Source organism: Ahaetulla prasina, chromosome 1 (genome assembly GCF_028640845.1).
Source record: "Ahaetulla prasina isolate Xishuangbanna chromosome 1, ASM2864084v1, whole genome shotgun sequence".
NCBI classification, from domain to species: Eukaryota; Metazoa; Chordata; class Lepidosauria; order Squamata; family Colubridae; genus Ahaetulla; species Ahaetulla prasina.
The window spans coordinates 175,594,321-175,615,386 of NC_080539.1; the positions used below are offsets into that span (position 1 = coordinate 175,594,321).

The 21,066-nt window shown below is 36.4% G+C and overlaps 1 protein-coding gene across 5 annotated transcripts in view; it reads right to left on the minus strand.

Annotated features, from left to right (window-relative positions):
• Positions 1-21,066, minus strand: part of MEIS1 (Meis homeobox 1) — a 203,553-nt gene that overhangs the window by 143,330 nt on the left and 39,157 nt on the right. For 3 of the 5 annotated variants that reach the window (XM_058182230.1, XM_058182245.1, XM_058182253.1), the window contains one exon: positions 12,897-13,011. In XM_058182230.1, the coding sequence (XP_058038213.1) occupies positions 12,897-13,011 (115 nt within the window). The remainder of the gene's footprint in view (positions 1-12,896; positions 13,012-21,066) is intronic. The other 2 variants (XM_058182239.1, XM_058182264.1) reach the window with 1 other exon arrangement.

Genomic DNA, 21,066 nt, shown 5'->3' on the forward strand with positions numbered 1-21,066 from the left:
CAAGAAGGGATGAAACAACACATCAGGTGTACGTATGCTTGATTCATGCTGAAGGTGCATGAGAAGCTTCCTCAAAGGAAAGATATAATACATTTTCTGGGACCTAGGCAGAAGTTGTGAGAAACCAGGAGTGCTTTACCCACCGCAGTGTGATTAGGATGCAAGGGTTCTGACTGGTAGAAAAATGTCAATCACTTTTATGAGCAATGAAATGGGAGAGAAACATAGTGGTAAATAACACTATGGAGTGAGCATAGAACATATTCTTAAAGAACACAGATGTCTATGTACTGGAATTCCATACATAGGTGGAATTCTACGAGTCTCATGAGTATCTACTCATGAGACTTGGTACCAGCAGGGAATCTGTCAGGTTACAATAGGGCCATCGGCAACAATTCCAGAGTCACAGAGTCCAGAGTCCCCTGTTATATTGAATACTGCTATAGAACTATGAAATGGTATCTAGGCTGTGTAATTCCAAAATAACTTTTCAAACTCTTTCAGACCTTTGAAAATAGTGAATAATTCAAAATAAATAATCTCATCTCATTGACTTGCAATGATAACAACATACATTTCCATCTCACTGTTAAGAAAAAAGATATAGCCCTTGATTGTAAGTGAAGGATTACCATAAAGATTACCATGCTTCCAGTACCTGTTTCTCTTAAGTCTCACCGAGGAAGTATACAGTTTTTGAAAACACTTGACACACTGGCAAAGTAATCCCTCAAATTCAGGATTAATGAACAACGCCATCCTTTTCTGTACCAGGAAATACTGGGCTAAAACCACTGATTGTGGACTAAAGAAACACTTGTTCTACTGCATCTTTTTGAGCTTGTTCCAGAGTATAGCAAAACAAAACAATAGAGAATCTATTAATAAATAAAACAATAGATCCATCCCACCACTAAAAGAATCTAATGGCAAATCCTATTCCTGTCAATAGCGGCGTTCCCCAAGGCAGTGTTCTTGGACCAACACTCTTCATATTATACATTAATGATCTCTGTGACCATATCAAAAGTAATTGTGTTCTCGTCGCTGACGATGTCAAACTATTTAACACCACCGACAATACAGCTACCCTTCAAAAAGACTTTGTATCTGAATGGTCCAAAACTTGGCAAGTCCAAATCTCTTACTAACAAATGCTCAGTCTTACACATTGGAAAAAAGAATCTAAACACTAAATACAAACTCGATGGACATTACCTTACAGATGACCCCCACCCTGTTAAAGATCTTGGAGTTTTCATATCCAATGATCTAAGTGCCAAAGCCCACTGCAACTACATCGCAAAAAAGGCTTTAAGAGTTGTAAACTTAATCTTACGTAGCTTCTTCTCCAGAAACACTACACTACTAACCAGAGCATATAAAACATTTGCTAGACCAATTCTTGAATACAGCTCACCTGTCTGGAATCCATACCACATTTCAGACATCAATACAATTGAACGTGTCCAGAAATATTTTACAAGAAGAGTTCTCCACTCCTCTGAATACAACAAAATACCTTATGCCACCAGACTTGAAATCTTGGGTTTAGAAAACTTAGAACTCCGCCGCCTTCAACAGGACCTATATTTAACTCATTGAATCATCTATTGCAATGTCCTTCCTGTTAAAGACTACTTCAGCTTCAATCACAACAATACAAGAGCAAACAATAGATTTAAACTTAATATTAACCGCTTCAATCTTGATTGCAGAAAATATGACTTCTGTAACAGAGTTGTTAATACTTGGAACACACTACCTGACTCTGTGGTCTCTTCTCAAAATCCCCAAAGTTTTAACCAAAAACGTTCTACTATTGACCTCACCCCATTCCTAAGAGGTCTGTGAGGGGCGTGCATAAGAGCACAAACGTGCCTATCGTTCCTGTCCTATTGTTTCCTTTCATTATATCCAATTAATATAGTTATTACATACTCATGCTTATATATAAGCTTATATATTATATAGTTATTTTCATGCTTATGCTTGTATATATTGTTGTGACAAAATAAATAAAAATATATAAAAAAATAAGCGATGAAGAGGACAGTAAAGGTAAAATCCTGTCACATATCCTATCGGAAAGATTGAAATAATCTCCAGTTATCACTTCCCATACAAAAAAGTAAAATGGAAAATGACAAGGGAATGAATAAATAAAAGGCACTGTCATTAGCTAACACCTAGAATTTTTTTCTTTTAATTGAAGCGTTATTTTTACAGAATTGAAGGGGTTCCTGTAATGTAGAAAGACCCAGGCTGTATCTAAATTTGGGGAATAATGACTTACTGGGTGAGAGAAGCCTTAGGACAAAGGCTGATTCAGTTGGAACTACTGTCAGTACAGCACCATCCTGATTCTATCTTCAGCATTCTTCCATTTTTAGACTCTAAAGTATTGTCTGCCTTTGTGCTCAACAGTTATCCTGGGGCAAGTCTGTTGATCATAATCAGGCATATTTCCTATGGCAGCCACTGCTTTTCTATGCAGTCTTGCACTCTTTTTCTTAAGTGTAGGAGGTTATCTTTTTAAAAAAATCTTGTCACATGTACGTAAACAAGGAGGTGAGGTTTTTTTCCCTTAATGATTTGCTGATAAACAGCTAAATATGCTTCATGCTTTAAAATGCAGAGGGAGGAGATAGCCATGTTTCTTGCAATTTCGATGCTGACTGTTGTTTGGGCAAAACCTATTCTAAGATGCCAAAAAGCCATTTAATTCTGTAATCCTCCTCTTGAGCTCAACACACATTCTCAAGACACTTTAAACATAAAGAATAGAGATGGCTTTTTTTCCAAGTATCCTTTGATAGTTCAAAAAGAACAGTGTTTGGAGAACGGACTTCACAATTTGGCTAACAAGATAGCTTCAAGTGGATATAAGAATGTGGAACTGATCATTTTATGCCAACTTGCAAAAGAAAGAGGATGGTATCTGGACTGAGACACCAAGGCTTTCTGAAAGAGAAATGGAGAAGATAATTGTGTTATGAGCTCCTAAAGTTGAAAGATTCCTAAAAGAAAAAAAAAATACTCAGTTTCAAGGAGATTAAGAGTAGCATCAACATGAAGAACTCATACCTTTATCTTTGAAAACCAAAGGTCTTCTGATCCTCTGTCAGAGTCCAACCATTAGTATTCCTCATGAGTCTTCTATGGAAAAGACTAAAATCTTTGTGGAAGGAGGTTTCCTACTGAAGGTTCACTAGATAAAACTAAATGGCCGATTCCCAAGAGTCTTCATGGCAACAACTCCTCATACCAAACCATAAAAGAGTAAAAATGTTATTTTGTCTTTACCAGGATGTCTGCATAGACAAACTCAGAGCAACATCTCTTTATTAGATTTTGCTGGAGGAAGAACAGCAGATCCCGAGTCCCCTGGAACTCACAAAGCGACCAGGGAGAGCACCACAAAGCGACCAGGGAGAGCATCCAGAGTGGTTAGTATTAATGCTGGAATGGCTACAGCAAGGCTTATTCTGTTTGGCTTATTTGGTAAATATTTGGCAATGAGGGCAGGTTTCTATATTCTGAATTATATTCTGAATTAAATAAACAGAATGGCTGTTAAACAAGGCACCTTACTATCTTATTTAGAGTACTTTCTCAATGGCATTCTGATTACCATAGGTCCATGGACTAAGCAGCAGAACCAAGAGCCATAACTTCAAACACAGTTTTACAAATACAGATTGATGGAAAAACAAAAACATAGTACAAAGACAGAAGGATATAAGAAAACTCATGAGGGCTGAAAATCACCTTTTGCTCTCAAATAAAGAACAAATTTTATCATTACTACAGCAATCATTTAAAAATAATAATGAGAAACTGATGTTTCCAGTCCAAACCCAGTCTTCCATTCACTTAGCAATGTTACTAGGGTATAATTTCCATGTTCCTTGAGCACAGGCCTTTTGTATGAGTAAAAGTTCAATACCTGAACTTGTCAATGACAATTCAGTCAATATCTGAAGAATCAATATTGTTTCCAATTAATATGCATCACTTTTTAAAACTAAACGTTGATCACAATAGCATATTCAATGGCTACATAGATGAGTTGAAGGTTATTGCAGCTTACTCCAATTAGTTATTTGAATGTCCTACTAAATTCTGAGAGATTTATGCATAAATAATTGAAAAGTTTTTTTCTGTTGTTTATAGTGATTTACTTTGAATGTTTATTTTGTTTTCAATTCTAGAAATTTATTCTGATCCCTGTGAGATGTTAGCAATATTGGCATACTGATTTTTAAAAAATGTAACCAGTCACCTGAAAAATCAGAAAAGACATAATGCATTAAACGATCATTTTTTACATATCCGCCTTAGATACTTATATACCTGAGAGGAAAGGAAAAGAAGGGGAAAGGAGAAGAGGGACAGGATGTCAGCAAAAACTGTTTGTTGTATTTACATCCCACTATTTCTCCAAATAGCTCAAGGGTATGTATTCAGTCAGCTCTGTCCCATTTTATCTTCCTAGGTACTCTTTTATGTGGGTGACTCTTAAGAAATTTGCTATAACTCCAAGGTCAGTAAAGTCAAATGTTCACTCAACTTCATAATTTAGAAAGTAGGCTACACTTAAGGAATATCCTAAATGTATCTCTGTGTCCATGAGCGTATGCGGGCATGCATGAATTACAGAGAGAGCCGGAAGAATACAAATATATGTAGTCAGAATTACTATTTTTCTCCTCACAACAATCTATAGCTTTTGATCAGTTCTTCTCTACAGGTAATTTATCTGATTGATCTAATCCAGATCTTTTTTTATACTGGAGTCTTTCCTATCAATCACAGCAGCCACATTTATTTACAGGTAGTCCTTGTTTAGCAACTGGCAGTGGCAATTCAGTCCTTAAGCAAAGTGAAACTGCAACCATGCTTATGTTTTTATTGTGGGCTTCATTTGCTTTACAGACCTGCGAGGGACATAAATGCAGGCATTGGTTGCAAAGTTACTTCTCAATACCATCATAACCATGAACAGTTGTTGTAGTATAGGTGGCAATCACTAAACAAGGACTACCATGCCTGTATTTACTGTTTCTTTTAGAGTTTGTAAAAACTGACTTGGAAAAAGAAAGTTCTTTAACAATCCTGATAAGCCATGTGAGATAATAGAAAGGTGAAGTTTTATTGTAGATGAATTAGTTTATGACTATCCTATCCACAGCAATTGAGATTCCGGTTCAGTTATGGTGGTGTGCAAATCAAACAAATGAAATAAATAATTGAACAGAGGAACAAAATTAGTGAGTATTTAGTATTATACATTTGAAAAGGTTAAGATAAGCCATTCTGAAGTCTGAGGAAAGCATTTTATTTCTAAATGTGAATAATAATGATATCCCTGTGGCAAATAAGATACTGGAAACACACATTAAAATAATTAATGTTGAATATTTAGTTTAATTCTAAACAAATAGACATGACAATATACAGCATAAGATACTAATATGTAAGCATCTAGGGTGTAAAATCACAAAGAAATGTAGCAGTTGATTAATTATACATTAACAGTGATAAATGATTTTAATAGGGTTAAAAATACAATTTTTAATTGCTCTTTCACAAACAATAACCCTCTTTTATAGCTTAATTTTGAAAAGCAATTAATTTTTATGTAAATGAAATTTGGGAAGAAATATTAGGTTACTTATTTTTTCCAAGTGTCTTAAAGCACAAAAATAAATTATGGGTAGTTCATGAAATGGTTTCCTTCCCAAAACATACCCGCCCCCCTCCAATACTTCCGAAAGGTTTCATAAAAATAAGAAATTAACACATCAGAACTCCCTGTTCTGTAGAAGGGCATCTCTGGACAACTTAGGCTGAGTTGAATTTTTATCAATACCCAAAGATATGTTTTAAAGATAGAAATCTATTTAGAAATAAAATCCCAAGCTAAGGTAGTTGGAAGCAACTGGCCTTATAGAACATATTCCTAATCAGAAAGCCACCACCCCTTCCTAATGGATGCCTTGTCTTTTTCAATTGAGGGTCACATCTAGTCAAGCCAGTAGTATGATAATGGCATCAGGAAAGGTCAGTCAAAGACAAGCTGTAGCTCCCTCTCTGGCTGACCTTCGGAGCTTGTGACAAATTGCTATCAGTCAATGTCAGCTAATGACAGCAGCTCTTTGGCTAATCAATTGTTCTAGAAACGATCAAGAAAACTACTCACAGGAAAGCTCATTTTCACATCAATGCCTATGAAGTATGAAAAGCTCAATTTTTTTTAGTTTTTAATAAGCTCATAAGTAAAGCAGTTACTTGGTAACAGAGGTCACCTTATTGAAAAGACAGCACCTTTGTCTGCTTTTTACGTATCTTTTTATTACCATACTACAGTAAAAATATGCATGCTATTAGAGTGCCAGAGGGCTACATAATAAAGTAGGTAACACATCATACATTTTGAAATAAATATGACTATTTCTAAAGGTTCTCTGGATACAGGTTATTGATCTTTCCAAATATTCCAACTATTAAGCAATAGTTTTATTAAAGAGATATCCAACCTTTATCTCTAGAGATCAATTTGTCCAGGTGCTTACTGGTATATCACTGTTTATATTTTAGTTTAAGGGTCTCCTATTTTTATAGATATTTTCCTAGAGTCGGGAACAACTAGCAGATATGTGCAAGGGGAACCTTTATCTTTACCTTTATTTTTATTAGCTTGGTAGGAAACACATGTTCAGATTTGAAGAAATGATAACACAAAATTGCAGCCATGAGTTTTAACTTTTTATTTGAAATCATACCTTTTCTATCTTACAATACAAAACTGCTTAGTTTGGCTTCTATACTATATAGAATACTCCCTAGAGTATCCCCTACCTATATATAGTTGATATTCCCTAACAAACTATAGGCTCTACTTAAGGAAGTCCCTTCCTATATTAGTCATATGAACACACTAAACAAAACTTATTTTTAGCCATCGTTCTAAAGACCTATACTTTTGATTTGCATTTGCACATTAAATAATTACGTGAATAACAATGCTGTAAGGACTTGACAACTGTAGCCACAATTATGTTTTGCTTTCTTTGAAGAGTAGGAAGTCAAAATTCATTTTAGGGCATCACATTACAGGAGTCTCTCTTGAGAAACAGATATGTGGGAACAACAGAATAAAATAGAATAGAATAGAATAGAATAGAATAGAATAGAATAGAATAGAATAGAATAGAATAGAATTTTTTTTTATTGGCCAAGTGTGATTGGACACACAAGGAATTTGTCTTGGTGCATATGCTCTCAGTGTACATAAAAGTGTACGTTCATCAAGAATTCAAAGGTACAATACTTAATGATAGTCATAGGGTAACAAATAACATATCATTCAAACTCTCGAATTTACAGAGTAGGAGAGCAACAAAGAAGGATTTAAATGCAAGTTTTATCTATATATTTGAATCTTAACTATAAAATGTTACCTGAAAAAAAATTATTAGGGAAAATTACAGAATGATGGCAGTTTCAGATTACATAGCAAATAGTGAACTGCCATAGCATTGCTCAAATGAAAATATCTCAACCACTCTCAAGTTGTCCATATAGGAACAGACTATAAAAGAGTGAGGGAACACTTAAGCTGTGCCATAATTGGAAGTATGTGAAAAATGAAGTGTCAGTTCGGTCAATAAAGGGCAAAGGTCAAGGGGAACTGCCGCCCAAACTCTGTGCAAAATGTGCTCATTAAGACATCCAATCAGAGAGCTCTTTCCTACCTATCCCATTAGTCATCAGATATCTGACTGCTTCAGATGCCTGGGTCTGGTCTGTTATTACTTTTCTTCTTCATGTAAAAATGCGAGCTGATGTATAAATCGTTGCTCAGTCATCTGGAACATAATGTGTGCCCCTCCCTTCCCAGTTCATCTCGCTCTGTCTGCCAGCTCCGCAACCTCCAAACAACTGCCTTGAAATTCTCTTCAATAATAAATAGAATTGCCTTTTGCCAATAGGTTGCCTGAACTCTTCTACAAAAGCCAAGAAAACACTGCCAGTGCTGATACTTTTTCTCTAAGAAGAAACATTCATTTCTTTTTGCTTTGAAGAACAATTTTGCATATCGAGGTCTGAGTCATGGACACTAGTAGCCCAATTGGGAGGGGGGGGAAGAGAAAGCCTAAGCTTTGGAATATTTATTGATTAAATTTATTTGCTGCCTATCCAGGGGTGAAATGCTACTGGCTCGGACCAGTTTGGCCGAACCGATAGCGATGGCAGTGGGTGGTTCGGAGAACCGGTAGCAATGGCAGCGTGAGGCTCCGCCCACCCACCCGGTCGTTGTTACTTCCTGGTTTTAACCAGGAAGTAACCTGTTTTTTACCCTCTGCGCATGCACAGAAGGGCTTGTGCATGCGCAGAGGGTCCGTACGCGTGTGTGATATGTGGCTTGTGACGCACGACATGTGCACTTCCGAAAGGGAAGGGAAGTAGATTTCACCCCCGTGCCTATCTCATTTTGAAGTGACTCTGAGCGTCTTAAACATTACATAAATACATAGAATATAAATAAATAGGAAATAATTTCAATGCCCAAATAAGACTTTGATCCAGTTAAACACAGAGATTTATTAAGCTATATATTTAAGGCATGGCGTTGAATTTGCACAGAGAACTTTTACTCAATTGTATTTGAAACTAAGAAGCAACCAAACAAGCTGAAACTCCTTAAAAACTTTCAAGTAGGTGAAAGAAGCAAAGCAAGAAAAAACAGTATTCTTACTCATTCATTCTAAATTTCCCCCTACATAAAGACAGACCTAAAACATCAACTATGCTTAATCAGGAACTCCCCTCTGACTGTGTCAGGTTTCTTTGGATTGAACTCCAAAAAGTAACTGGGGTGACTATCCCTTCTCAAGTGAAGACAGATTTCTTAATGCTCAACATGGAAAAGAGTTGCAACCTTAAGTAGAGTGCTCACAACAGTTTTGGCTATTGGTCCATGTGTTTTGTCTTTGAGGAATTATATTAGGAAGAGAATCTCTGGGCTGTTTTAGTTTGGAAACACTTGTGGAGCATTTACCCTGGATTTAAGCCCTAATGCCATCACAGATTATGTTCATTTAATTATGAACTTGTAAAATTCATTCCTGAATATAAAACAAGGTCATCCAAAGATCTGAAAGGATAGAAGAAGATTTAAAGAGATTCATCTCTTCCAAGGCCAGTTCCTTCCCTTTGAGTTTTTTAATACCAGTTGGGTAAAAATGTAAAAAGGCCTTTGAGGAGAAAATTTAAATCCGAAGATGGATGTTTATGTAACCATATATCTCCTCCTTTTCCTCCCTCTGTATCTTCATGCCATACCTCATTCTTTTCCAAAAAGTCCCCTTCTGAATCCAAACCAGATTTCTAAAATTGCATATTATCTCTTCTTCCTCCTCCATCATCATCATCATCATCATTAATCTCCAGCTTTTTAAAAGTCAAGATTATAAAATGCCAAACATTTTTTTTCTCTAAAAACAACCAACGTAATTTATGCATGAAGAAAAATCTTTCTTTCTCCATAGTGACTAGGCAAACAATGAAGCTCTGCTCCACCATACAGTACCAAAAAAAAAAAAAAATACAGAAAGAATAATGCAGATCACTCCCCAATCACTGTCAGATCTTTTGCAGCAAAGTCCCCTTCCATAAAGTTTGCTTCCTACATGGTATTCTACCATAGCATCCATCATCATAATTAAGTTTGCCCAACCATGTGTTTTTTTTAATAATATTCTTTCTTTCTTTTTTTAAATTCTAGATAATATTCAGACTATTTTAACAAGGATTCTGCAGAGATTCTGACTCTGATTCTGTAGCTCATTCATTACACCTTGCTCTTTGTAGCATGCACTCGTCACTGACTATCTTATTGAGATACCAGAAATAGCCAAGAAAATAAAGAAGTGAGTGTGCACAGTATTATCCAATGTACAATATAATTAGAGGTATCACCACACATCATTCTGAGTACAGCAAAACCTTTGTCAATTATCTTCTCTCAGCCCAGCCTACATCAGAAATCGTTGCTACAGGGATAATTTTTCTACATTTTTCCTTGCACTCCAAGCCAAATAGCAGGATATAAATGCAAATATAATAAAGGGGCAGGGGAAAGAATTTAGAGTGAGTGAGTGAATGAATATAAAAATCCAAAGTATCCATTGCCTTAACAGGAACCACAAAAGTTTTCTTTCTCTTTTCCCCATGAAAGATATTGGAGCATACACACCTATTATATTGACTGCTACTAGAGACAAATGGAATGAGGCTGCAGTTGGGAAAGTTACTCAAGGAAGAAAGTTTTTCAAACGAAAGAAATTTATTTGTACAAATGCAATCAGTATTTTAAAAATATTTAAAAAAAAAAATCAATTCATTTAAGTTCTAGGGGTTCTTTTTATGGGTACTCCAAGGATCCATATTTATGTTCTTGATCAAATTAGGTTCAAAAAACTTCAACCATTAATGGCAAGCCTATTCAGTTGAATATGATAGTAGGATGTGAAACACTAATAAGAAAAACTAAAATAATAATAATAAAAAGTTGCTGGACTGCAGTATGCATTAGGGCATCTGCATAAAACCAATTCAAGCAAGAGGGTGCCATACAAGTGTGCAAATGTGCAGAAAGAGTTACACATGGATTTTTCTTTTGTATAGATACTTTGAAAGGCCTCACTAAAAGCAGTATTATTTTCACATTAAATCATTTAAGTATTTTTAGCAGCAAAAGTGAGCATGGAGACTTTGTACTGCACTCTTAAAGGAGAGTTCACTTCATAAAGATAAATTATGCCACAAGAAATTTAATGTTACAATTGGGATGAATTTGGAAAATGTGCCAATTTTGTAGCAACGCATATATGAAGAAATACTTAAAAGGAAAAAAAAAGCTCCCTTAAATTTATGTTGCATATCATTTTCCAGTAAAGTCAGAGGTCAGGGGGTTACCCGTTTCTGCTTCACCTCTTCAACAATTTGCCCATTCTGGGACCCAGTTTTTACTAGGCTTCACTTGTGATTAAGTCAGCAACTTTTAAAATAAAAATAATACATAAAAAATAAATACTTAAAATTCCATATAAAGATATATGGCCTGAAAAGATGTAGTCTTGCATTTGGACCAAAAAAAAAAAAAAAAATAGAGCAGTATCTCAGTTTAAAAACTATTTTTATTGAACATAAAACTATGCTATTGTAGCAAATCTTGCCAATTTTTTTAAACAGTTAAATCACTGGCTGTCCAACAACATTTGGATAAAACAGGAACATAAAACCATATTTTAAAATGTATGGGCATTGTAGATTTAGAACCTTCTTAGTAACAGAAGAAAGTTCTTTTTAAACTCAAATTGTATATAATCATAAAATCAATTGCAGTTGGAGTTTGCATAAATAAAAATATACTTTTTGGTTTGAGCAGTGTTTTTTTTTAAATAACCAATTATGCATAGTACGTACAACATCCTATGCATCTCTTTCTCCCTCAATGAACCATTAGTTTGTCTCTGAAGCAAAGTAATTGGCATTCTTGTAAAATAGGCAGAACAAGGAAGGGCTATATATACCGTGCAATTTTTAAATTTCTCCATGTTAAAGTTCTCCATTTAAATTAAAGAATTCTAATATTCCACTCTCCTTCTTTTCTCTCTATTTAATCCTTTCTGTCAATTACTAAGATATAGAATCAAAAATGGACTCTGGGGAATGGTAAAGGACAGGAAGGCCTGGAGGAACGTTTTCCATGGGGTCATGATGGGTCAGACACAACTTCATGACAAACAACAAAAAGAAACAAAAATGGTGGATTCCTTTCCAGTCTGAACTGGAATCTCCATGGAACAACCATAGACAAAATACTGTTTGATATTTTTTCTCCCTAATCAAAGTAAAACATTGGTTGAGGTAGAGAGACATAGGAGAAAGCAAAGGTAGGCGTAGAAAGGTGAACCTAAATAGAAAAGGGAAAGAAGATTCCATTTTGCAAGTCTGAATTATTATAACATAGTGGTAGACTATGTTTTATAATTTAAAAGAAAACTATGCTGGGAATGTAATATACTTGCACATTATCTGCATCTTGTATGACGGCCCTCTTGTAATTTACTATCCATATAATTGAAAAGAAAACCTGTATGCCAGAGATATCAAGGAACCAGATACAGGGATTCTTGCATTACCAATCAAAAGGCACTCAGAGTTATAGATTTCATCTTTATCTCCTTAATAGAGATAGAGCAAGGCTGGTGGACCCCTCCCTTAAAAAGATTTGCACAATTAAAAAAACCCATCTCGACACAACCCTGGTGGTGAAGGTCAGGTTGAACAGACTGTCAAGGACAGGCATTTACCCCTATGAATTCAAGTAAAGCTTATTACATGCTTCCATAAGGTAAAGGTAAAGGTTCCCCTCACACATACGCGCTAGTCGTTCCCGACTCTAGGGGGCAGTTGCTCATCTCCGTTTCAAAGCCGAAGAGCCAGCACTGTCCGAAGATGTCTCCGTGGTCATGTGGCCAGCATGACTCAATGCCAAAGGCGCACGGAATGCTGTTACCTTCCCACCAAAGGTGGTCCCTATTTTTTCTACTTGCATTTTTACGTGCTTTCGAAGCAGAAGCTGGGACAAGTAACGGGAGCTCACCCCGTTACACGGCAGCACTAGGGATTCGAACTGCTGAGCTGCCGACCTTTTGATCGACAAGCTCAACGTCCTAGCCCCTGAGCCACCGCGTCCCTTTTACATGTTTCCATATCATATTTAAATTTCATCACAAAAACTAATTCTAAAACAGTGAAAATATTCTGCTAGGGGGCTGGAACCCCCAAAACACCACGATTCAGAATGAAATTCCTACCTTGTTCACTGCTGTTGTCCCCACTGTGTGATGTGTGGCCCCCACTGGAGGGCCCTGGCGTTCCTCCTGACCGTGTTGATGCTGTGTCATCATGGTCTCTATTCCAAGAAGGCTGCTGGATGGAAATCAAACAAATTATTAAAGAACAAGTGATATCCTCCACACAACACAGGGGGAGAAAAAAACAAGAATATACAACTTAGATAAATTTCTGAAGATGACCAAAAAAATTAAAAACATATTAACATATGTTAAAGTACAGTCTAAAAATATCATACTGTACTTTATACAGTATTGCCTATTTTAAAGAGAAATTACCTTAAGATTGTTGGGAAAGGAGAAATTAATACATAACAGTTTGTATAATGCAATCTCATACAGCAAACACAGGAAAATGTAAAAATATAATTAGGAATCAAGTTTAGCATAATTAATACGTCTGCTGCATAGTGTATGGGTAATATGGTCAAGCTTTAGAATAAAAATAAAATTAGAGCAGTGATGGCTATCCTTTTCCGGACCGAGTGCCCAAAGCACACATGTGTGGGCATGGATATGCATGTGCGTGGATGTGCATGTGTGTATGCCTGAACCCCCAAAATGCAATGTGCAGGCAGCATCGCGCATGTGTGCATGCCCTTGCCATGCATGCTGTCCCTGCACATGTGTGACTGCCCCCCGCATGCGCAGCACCTCCCCCCCGGTGCATGCGCGGCAGAGACCCAAAGACTAGCTAGCCAATGGGAGGCATTTGCGCATGTGCGGTGGAGCTGAACTGAGGCAACAGCTCGTGTGCCCACAGAGAGGGCACTGCGTGCCACCTCTGGCACCCATGCCATAAATTCATCATCACAGAATTAGAGCAACAATGCCTTCATATGCAGTATATGTGTTCAGCTCTATGTAGAACATTTTTTTATTATTATTTGCATTTATAACCCGCCCTTCTCCGAACACTCAAGGCGGCTTACACTATGTTAGCAATTTTTGTAGTACTGAACAGAAAACAGATGTTGGTTCTTATCATTGAGCACATTGAAAATGACATTCAGATAGAAAAGAATATCTGTGAAATAAATTCTTAAGGATAATAATCATGGCAACAATCCACCCATCTTCCTTTATCTTCAGAATTTATTTTAATTAGCTTTTATACTAAGCTGTTTGTTTTTTTGTTTTTTTTTACATTTATATCCCGCCCTTCTCCGAAGACTCAGGGCGGCTTACAGTGTGTAAGGCAATAGTCTCATTCTATTAGTATATTTACAAAGTCAACTTATTGCCCCCCCAACAATCTGGGTCCTCATTTTACCTACCTTATAAAGGATGGAAGGCTGAGTCAACCTTGGACCTGGTGGGACTAGAACCTGCAGTAATTGCAGGCAGTTGTGTTTTAATAACAGGCTTCTTACAGCCTTAGCCACACCGCGGCCCCTGTTAAATACCAGTGACTCACTGGACATCTATATTTCTATGTAAGCAATATTGTGATATTGTGACAGATAATTAGTGGATGGGGAAAATAAGTAAACAAGTCAACCACTATACAGAACTATTTTATTGACATTAACTATGTTAAAATAATGATAACATAAACTTTAGACCATTGAGTCAAACAGAATTTAAATGTTAGAAGCACATGTGACAAGGCTGTTCCCTTTTCCTATTTCCAATTCACTAATCAAAATCTGCTTTTGCACAATGGAAGAACTCAGATGAAACCACTGTCCTGCATTCTTTGTTATTTGAGGTTTGTCAGTGACTAGTCTGATAGTGAATGTGGATTAACAGAGAGGAAAAGTGTTTGGAGGGAAGGGAAATGAAGAAATTAAATAGAGCTTCATCTACCTTCATTTAGGTATCTTATTAACATAAGCATAACATTTGCACTCAATGAATGCAAAGCCAAGAAGTGAGTGCTTCCCATCATGTCTAATTTGTTCCCAAAGCAAACATCTTTAAGAAAGATGTTCACAAACTTGTAATTCAGTCAATAAAATACAGGTTTATATGTCAAAAGCGCTATAAAATATCTTTCTAACCAATTAAAATACTCCTTTTCATTTTTTAAAAACTTGGTATACACACAGAGAGAGAGAGAGAGAGAGATGTTATGGATAAATTGCATCCTCACAATTAAAAAAACGAGACCTGGAAAAAACCCACATTGTATTTTAATTCTTCCGTCACCCAAACTGTGAAAGCCAAATTTGTTCATTGATACGGTAATGGAAACACTGATGTGCAAATTCTGAAAAAGAATTCCCTCCTCTGACAAACAAAATTGTTTGCAGCACACAGCAGCATAAAGAATGCTGTGAGAGGAAATCTGGGACACATGCTCAGAATGCAAACAGTTAATGCATAAATTTCCAGTTTGTACAACTGCAGCTTTAAAAGGGGGACTTGTTTATTCAGAGCTCTGCAGAAAGAATGGTACAGCACCCAGGGGACAGACAATGCCAGGCACAAAGCCCTGGTGCCTCAACATGTAAAAGGAGGATGTTTTTCTATGTGCTACAAATCCCACTTGAAAATATAATTAGAAAGAGAAAATGGCAAACTATTGCATTAACTGTAATTGAAGAAAAGGCTAGCAAAGCATGTGGGAGGTTGCAAGAACCCATGGGAGCTCCAGGATGCATCAGATCCTCAGAGTTACATCTCCAGGGTGCACTCATGCTATTTATGTTGCTCCTGACTACTATTGTTGACTAGTGATCTGACTTGTAATTAATAGAAAAGCCACAGATAACAAGGTAAAATATTGAACCACCACCATAACCTCAGCAGAAGTGTTCATTAATATGATTAGAAGTACAACGCTACTGCTATTCAAGGGACAGGGTGGCTCAGAAATAAAAGAATGATATGCCACCCTATCTATATGCTGTGGGTAGCCTGTCCTCCTTTATGTGACAACAGACCTGAAATATTCACTATCTTTTAATGAGCTCCACTGATTTATTCAGCGCCATTTGGTTTACTCCCCCACTTCTCTACTGTGCGGGATGTAGATTAATTCAATGCTTAATTGTTTAGTAAATTCAATTTTCCACATTCTATTCTGCACAGCTTTAGCTGAAGTTCTTAAATCTTCAGCGGTGAGCCTTGAGCCCCGTGTTTCTGATCTGTGCCTACCTTTTTTTTCAATCACCATTTTTCTTCCTCCACCACTTAATTCACCATGAAAAGATTTTCCTTGCTGGAAATTCTGATTCCGCTATGATCTGTGAGGCATTCCGATTCATTGCATTTCTATTGTGTAAGGTCTTAGAGGCTGGGCTCTTCTTTTCTCACAGCCATGGCCACATTATACAGCCACTCATGCAAGAAATGTTGGATTCCACCTCAGTTTATCAAAATTTTGTGCATCCCTTGTGATTACATTTCTGTATTCAGAGGCATCGCTTAATATTTATGCCTATTTGCACCCTGACTGAGTTATTCTTTCTCTGTTCCAGACCTGTTGAAAACCAAGATGCTTCTAAATTTTGAAATTGGTGATGCTTTCAAAAGAATCCTTTTTTAAAAAACAAAAACGATGCTTTTCTATGGATCACTAACCTAAACTAGAAATTATTTCTGAGTCTTATTAAATAAGGTAGTTAGTTGGAACTCTTAAAAGTTAAGAAAGATAAATCTGTTGGGTGAAAGTGATCTGCTCATAAAGAATGCATCCAAAGTAACCTAGCTCAGAAGTATCCATTTTCTTGTGCTTCTGCAACAGCAGTAAAATATTAGACATCACTGCCTTATTTGCAATATTATTGCAAAAATATGCTTTTTGAATGAAGATCATATTATAAGATTCCTGTCTGGTTCGTTAACTTACATTAGCATATCTTTGGAAAGGAAAATAAGCAAGAAATGTCTTCACATAGGTTGTATTCTACCAGCCTATGGGAAACTATATAGTAGTCTATGTTTACTATATTCTATCCTTGTGCAGAATGGAAGAACCAGGTTTTATTTATATTACATTTGAAAATAAATACTGGAAGTTTCAGTTTAATAGCTTGTGGTTTGTCGAAATATATTATTTATTTTTTTAAAAAGCACATATGTTTCATAAATCACTCCAACAAAACTGCCCCCCCAATAAGTCAAAACACAGACATTTAGCTATTCATGGTTGATATTCTATATTCTCTCAACAGCATAATGTTGAGAATATATTTTCACAGGATCCGTCCACATTTCTAATAGGCTGACTTCCAAATGAAAACAAAGAATGAGCAAAGATTGCTAACTCATCAGTCTGATTAACACTGATTAACCTAAAGAATCCCTAAGATCAGTTCTCCAATTTGTAAAATACTTTCCCACATTTCTTCCTAGATACAAAAAGCACATCATTGTGCTAAGGTAGATACAGACATGTATCTTTGTATTTATTTTAAAACAGATGGGGGTAGGGGGAGGGAAATAATACAACTTACTTTGCTATAATTATATCGCCATACACAAGTCATATAGAGCAGCACTTGGGACGTGTCCCCTAAAGCCCATTTGTTGTTGTTAGTTGCGAAGTCATGTCGACCTATCATGACCCCATGGACAATGTTCCTCCAGGCCTTCCCTATCCTCTACCATCCTCTGGAGTCCATTTAAGCTCACGCCTATTGCTTCAGTGACTCCATCCAGCCACTTCATTCTCTGTCGTCCCCTTCTTTTTTTGCCCTCAATCTTTCCCAGCATTAGGCTCTTCTCCAGTGAGTCCTTCTTTCTCATTAGGTGGCCAAAGTATTTCAGTTTCATCTTCAGGATCTGGCCTTCTAAAGAGCAGTCAGGGTTGATCTTCTCTAGGACTTGTTTGCCTTGCAGTCCAAGGGACTTGCAGGAGTCTTCTCCAGCACCAGAGTTCAAAGGCCTCAATTTTTTGACGCTCAGTCTTTCTTATGGTCCAACTTTCACAGCCATACATTGCAACTGGGAAGCCCATAAGGACTTTTAAAAGAATACATTCCAGTCCCAGACACCCACAATGCCCTATCACTATTTTTGTTTACCATGGCTTGATATGTTCACACATATCACATCTGACCATTAGGATGGTTCCCAATACAGTAACATCAACATAGCCTACTGCTTACAATGCTGGCATAAAATCATTTTACCTATCATTTTACCACTGTCTACAGTGACATTGAACATTATAAGTACTTTTTAATCTGCAGAACAACTTAACAGATTGTTCTATACTGCTGGTACTTGTCTTTTTTTTCTTTTTGACATTGAGTATTAGAAATGAGAGCAGCAAATCTTAAAACCACATATTCTATCAAAAGTAGTATAGACAGATGGATGTACTTAAGCTGTACAGAACTTCATCACAGATATTACGTTCAATATAATATACATTGCATATAAACTTAGATTCCATTTACAGAATACTTGATAGATTTGTCTTAACTGATTTAATTCCCTCAAACAAATTAATAGTTCTTAAATTCAGCAATGAACTATGCGTTCATTGCAACAATGGACTGGTCTATACAGAATGCAGCTATCTAAGCTGTCACAGGCAACCATGTCAGGCACAGCAGCAAATCTTGATTCTCCAGCCTATATTCAGGAACTAGCTTACAGCAGAAACTCACAGATACGGCATTGCTAGCTAGGCTCCTTTTCTGCAAACAAGATAGAATTCATACATATAGGGAAGAGCTTCTTACTGCAAAACACAGAAACAGAGCCATACGTAAGGTTTAAATTCTAGGCTTTTCCCCAAGCTTGAGATTGGAAGTCACTTGGTCAATGTTTATATAACAGTTCTACTTAGATGTAACCCTAACTGCTGCTTCCTGCCATTTCGACTTCAGCCCCTTAAATGTCAACTCTATTTTGCTGCTGTTTGGTCAATATTTAAACTTTGTATTGAAACAGCTTTTTCTGTATTTTTTTGTTGTTTGCTTAAAAACTGATGATCATGATGATGAACAGCTCTGATGGCTCCTTCTAGCATTAAAAGTGTTTATACATGTTAACATGTATAAATAGGGCAGGTTATCTCAATACTGAAGGAGGAGATAGTGCAGAAGTTTAAAAATTGGCTTGATTATCTATACAACTTTATTGGCATTCAAGATTCAAATCAGAGAATTCCTAAATGGTATATGAGATCCTCAGCTATAGATCTACCTTCATAGTGATAAGATAATTCTTTGAACTCACAACATCCACGGTTTCACAAATGAATCAACTATTCTCCACTGTAACATAATGTTTTATATGGCTATTTTTATACAGGTTAACTTTAAGAACTAAATATGATGTATTACAGATAAGAATAAGGCACTATTTATTAAAATGTGGAGATCCTACAACTTATGCAATATGTACAAGAGCAGGAACAAACTCTAACATTACTGAGAATCTAGTTCTTGAATCAGATTTATCAAAATTTAAGGGTAGATTCACTTTCTTGACAAATAACAGAAAATAACTCGTATTACAGATTAATAATACAAATCTTCTCATCTTTAAGTCTGGCATTTAAGCAGCAAAACTAACAGAAATTACCGATATGCTTCCTAAGTTTGCAGGCATCATGGTTGTCATTCATGCAGTAGACACAAAAATTACAGTCATTCAAAGAGTACCTATGCAGAAAAATGGCCATGAATTTTTCTTGTGAAGAATTCCACATAAAACAAACCATTGTATTTACATCAAAGCACTAGACAAACCAGCATGGAATACAAGTAACAAAGTAAACTGAATGATACCTCTCAAAATGACATCCACCTCAAAGGCATATCTGTGAACAAGCAATAGAGCACTGCCTCCAATAGGGGGTTCCTCTTACCTTTGCTACCAGTCTGGAACCGGGAGTGCACGTGTGTGCACACTCGCTTCACTCACGCATGGCACTTCTGCGTATGCGCAGAGCATCCGTGATGACATCTGGGCGGGTGGGTGGAGCCCCTCACCGCCACCACTACAGGTTCACCCAAACTGGTTGCCACCACTGGTTGCCTCCTCCCCCCGCCCAGATTTATACACTCATTGTATATCAGTTCAATAGGTAAAGTTATTTTTAATGGCAAATTCTGAGTGGCAACTTCTTGCTAACTTATATTTGGACTCTCAGCTTACAGTTAAAAGAGCTGTAGAGGTTTTTTTTCTTCCTTTCCCTGGGTTCTTCTGAACTTCAGTAAATTATTGAAGGAACAGAATTCTCAGTCTTTTTTAAAGATGTACATGGACTTGGTCTGCTGACTGTTCATAACAATTCCATACAAAGAAGCTCCAGTGTTTATCTCTACCTGTCTTCCAAGATATCACAGCAGGATACGTTCTTATATTTAAGATTATAAATTCTATTTTGTAAATTACTCAAGGGGTTTGGCTACTGCACAGTACACCAATGAAAGAAATAAATTGACAGTAATGCAGTAATTCTACATAATTACCACAAGTAGATCCAACATTTCTTATTTAGACAGAACAGTTATTATGTACCAGTCATTAGCTGGGCATCTAGTTTTCACTGATTCTCCAAATACAATATGAGAGAGAAAGTTCAGTTATGAAATTGTGACAATAAGAGTGTTTGCTGAAAAGGGAATGTTTAAACTGACATGATGAAAATATTTCACAGAAACTAAAAGAAAGAATATTTGAGAAAAGGTATAGATGCTGAGAAGTAAGCAGGTGCTATGAAAATTGAGTGGATCTTGGTCCCAAAGAAGACAGTGGGAAGTAGTTCAGATGTCTGGACATTGTGGAAAGAGGAACTAATGAAAGATAGCAGCAAATATCTGGAAAATGAGAATAAAAGGAAGGAAATAGAGTAGCTATGTGGAGTTTAGAGGTCATATAGTAAATGAGGACTGAATTTAGTCAATTAAATTCAAATAATGCAGACTTTGGTTATTTAATAATTTATGGTTATCATTTCCACATATGCATCTGTTACAAAGAAACTGCCATCAACCTCAGTGAGCCTACATAAAATAATATTTGCCTCTTGTGGCCACTAATTTGCCATCGTTCCATAAAACTTAATCCACCAACAATTTAATAGGACAAAATTTAGACAACTTGTTTGGACAGCATGGATTAGTCACGTGGCAAGATTTATATACCACTCATCAGTAAAAATTAGGGAAAAAATTACAATGAAATGACCATGGTGATGTTTACCCTAACTGGAATTTCTCTA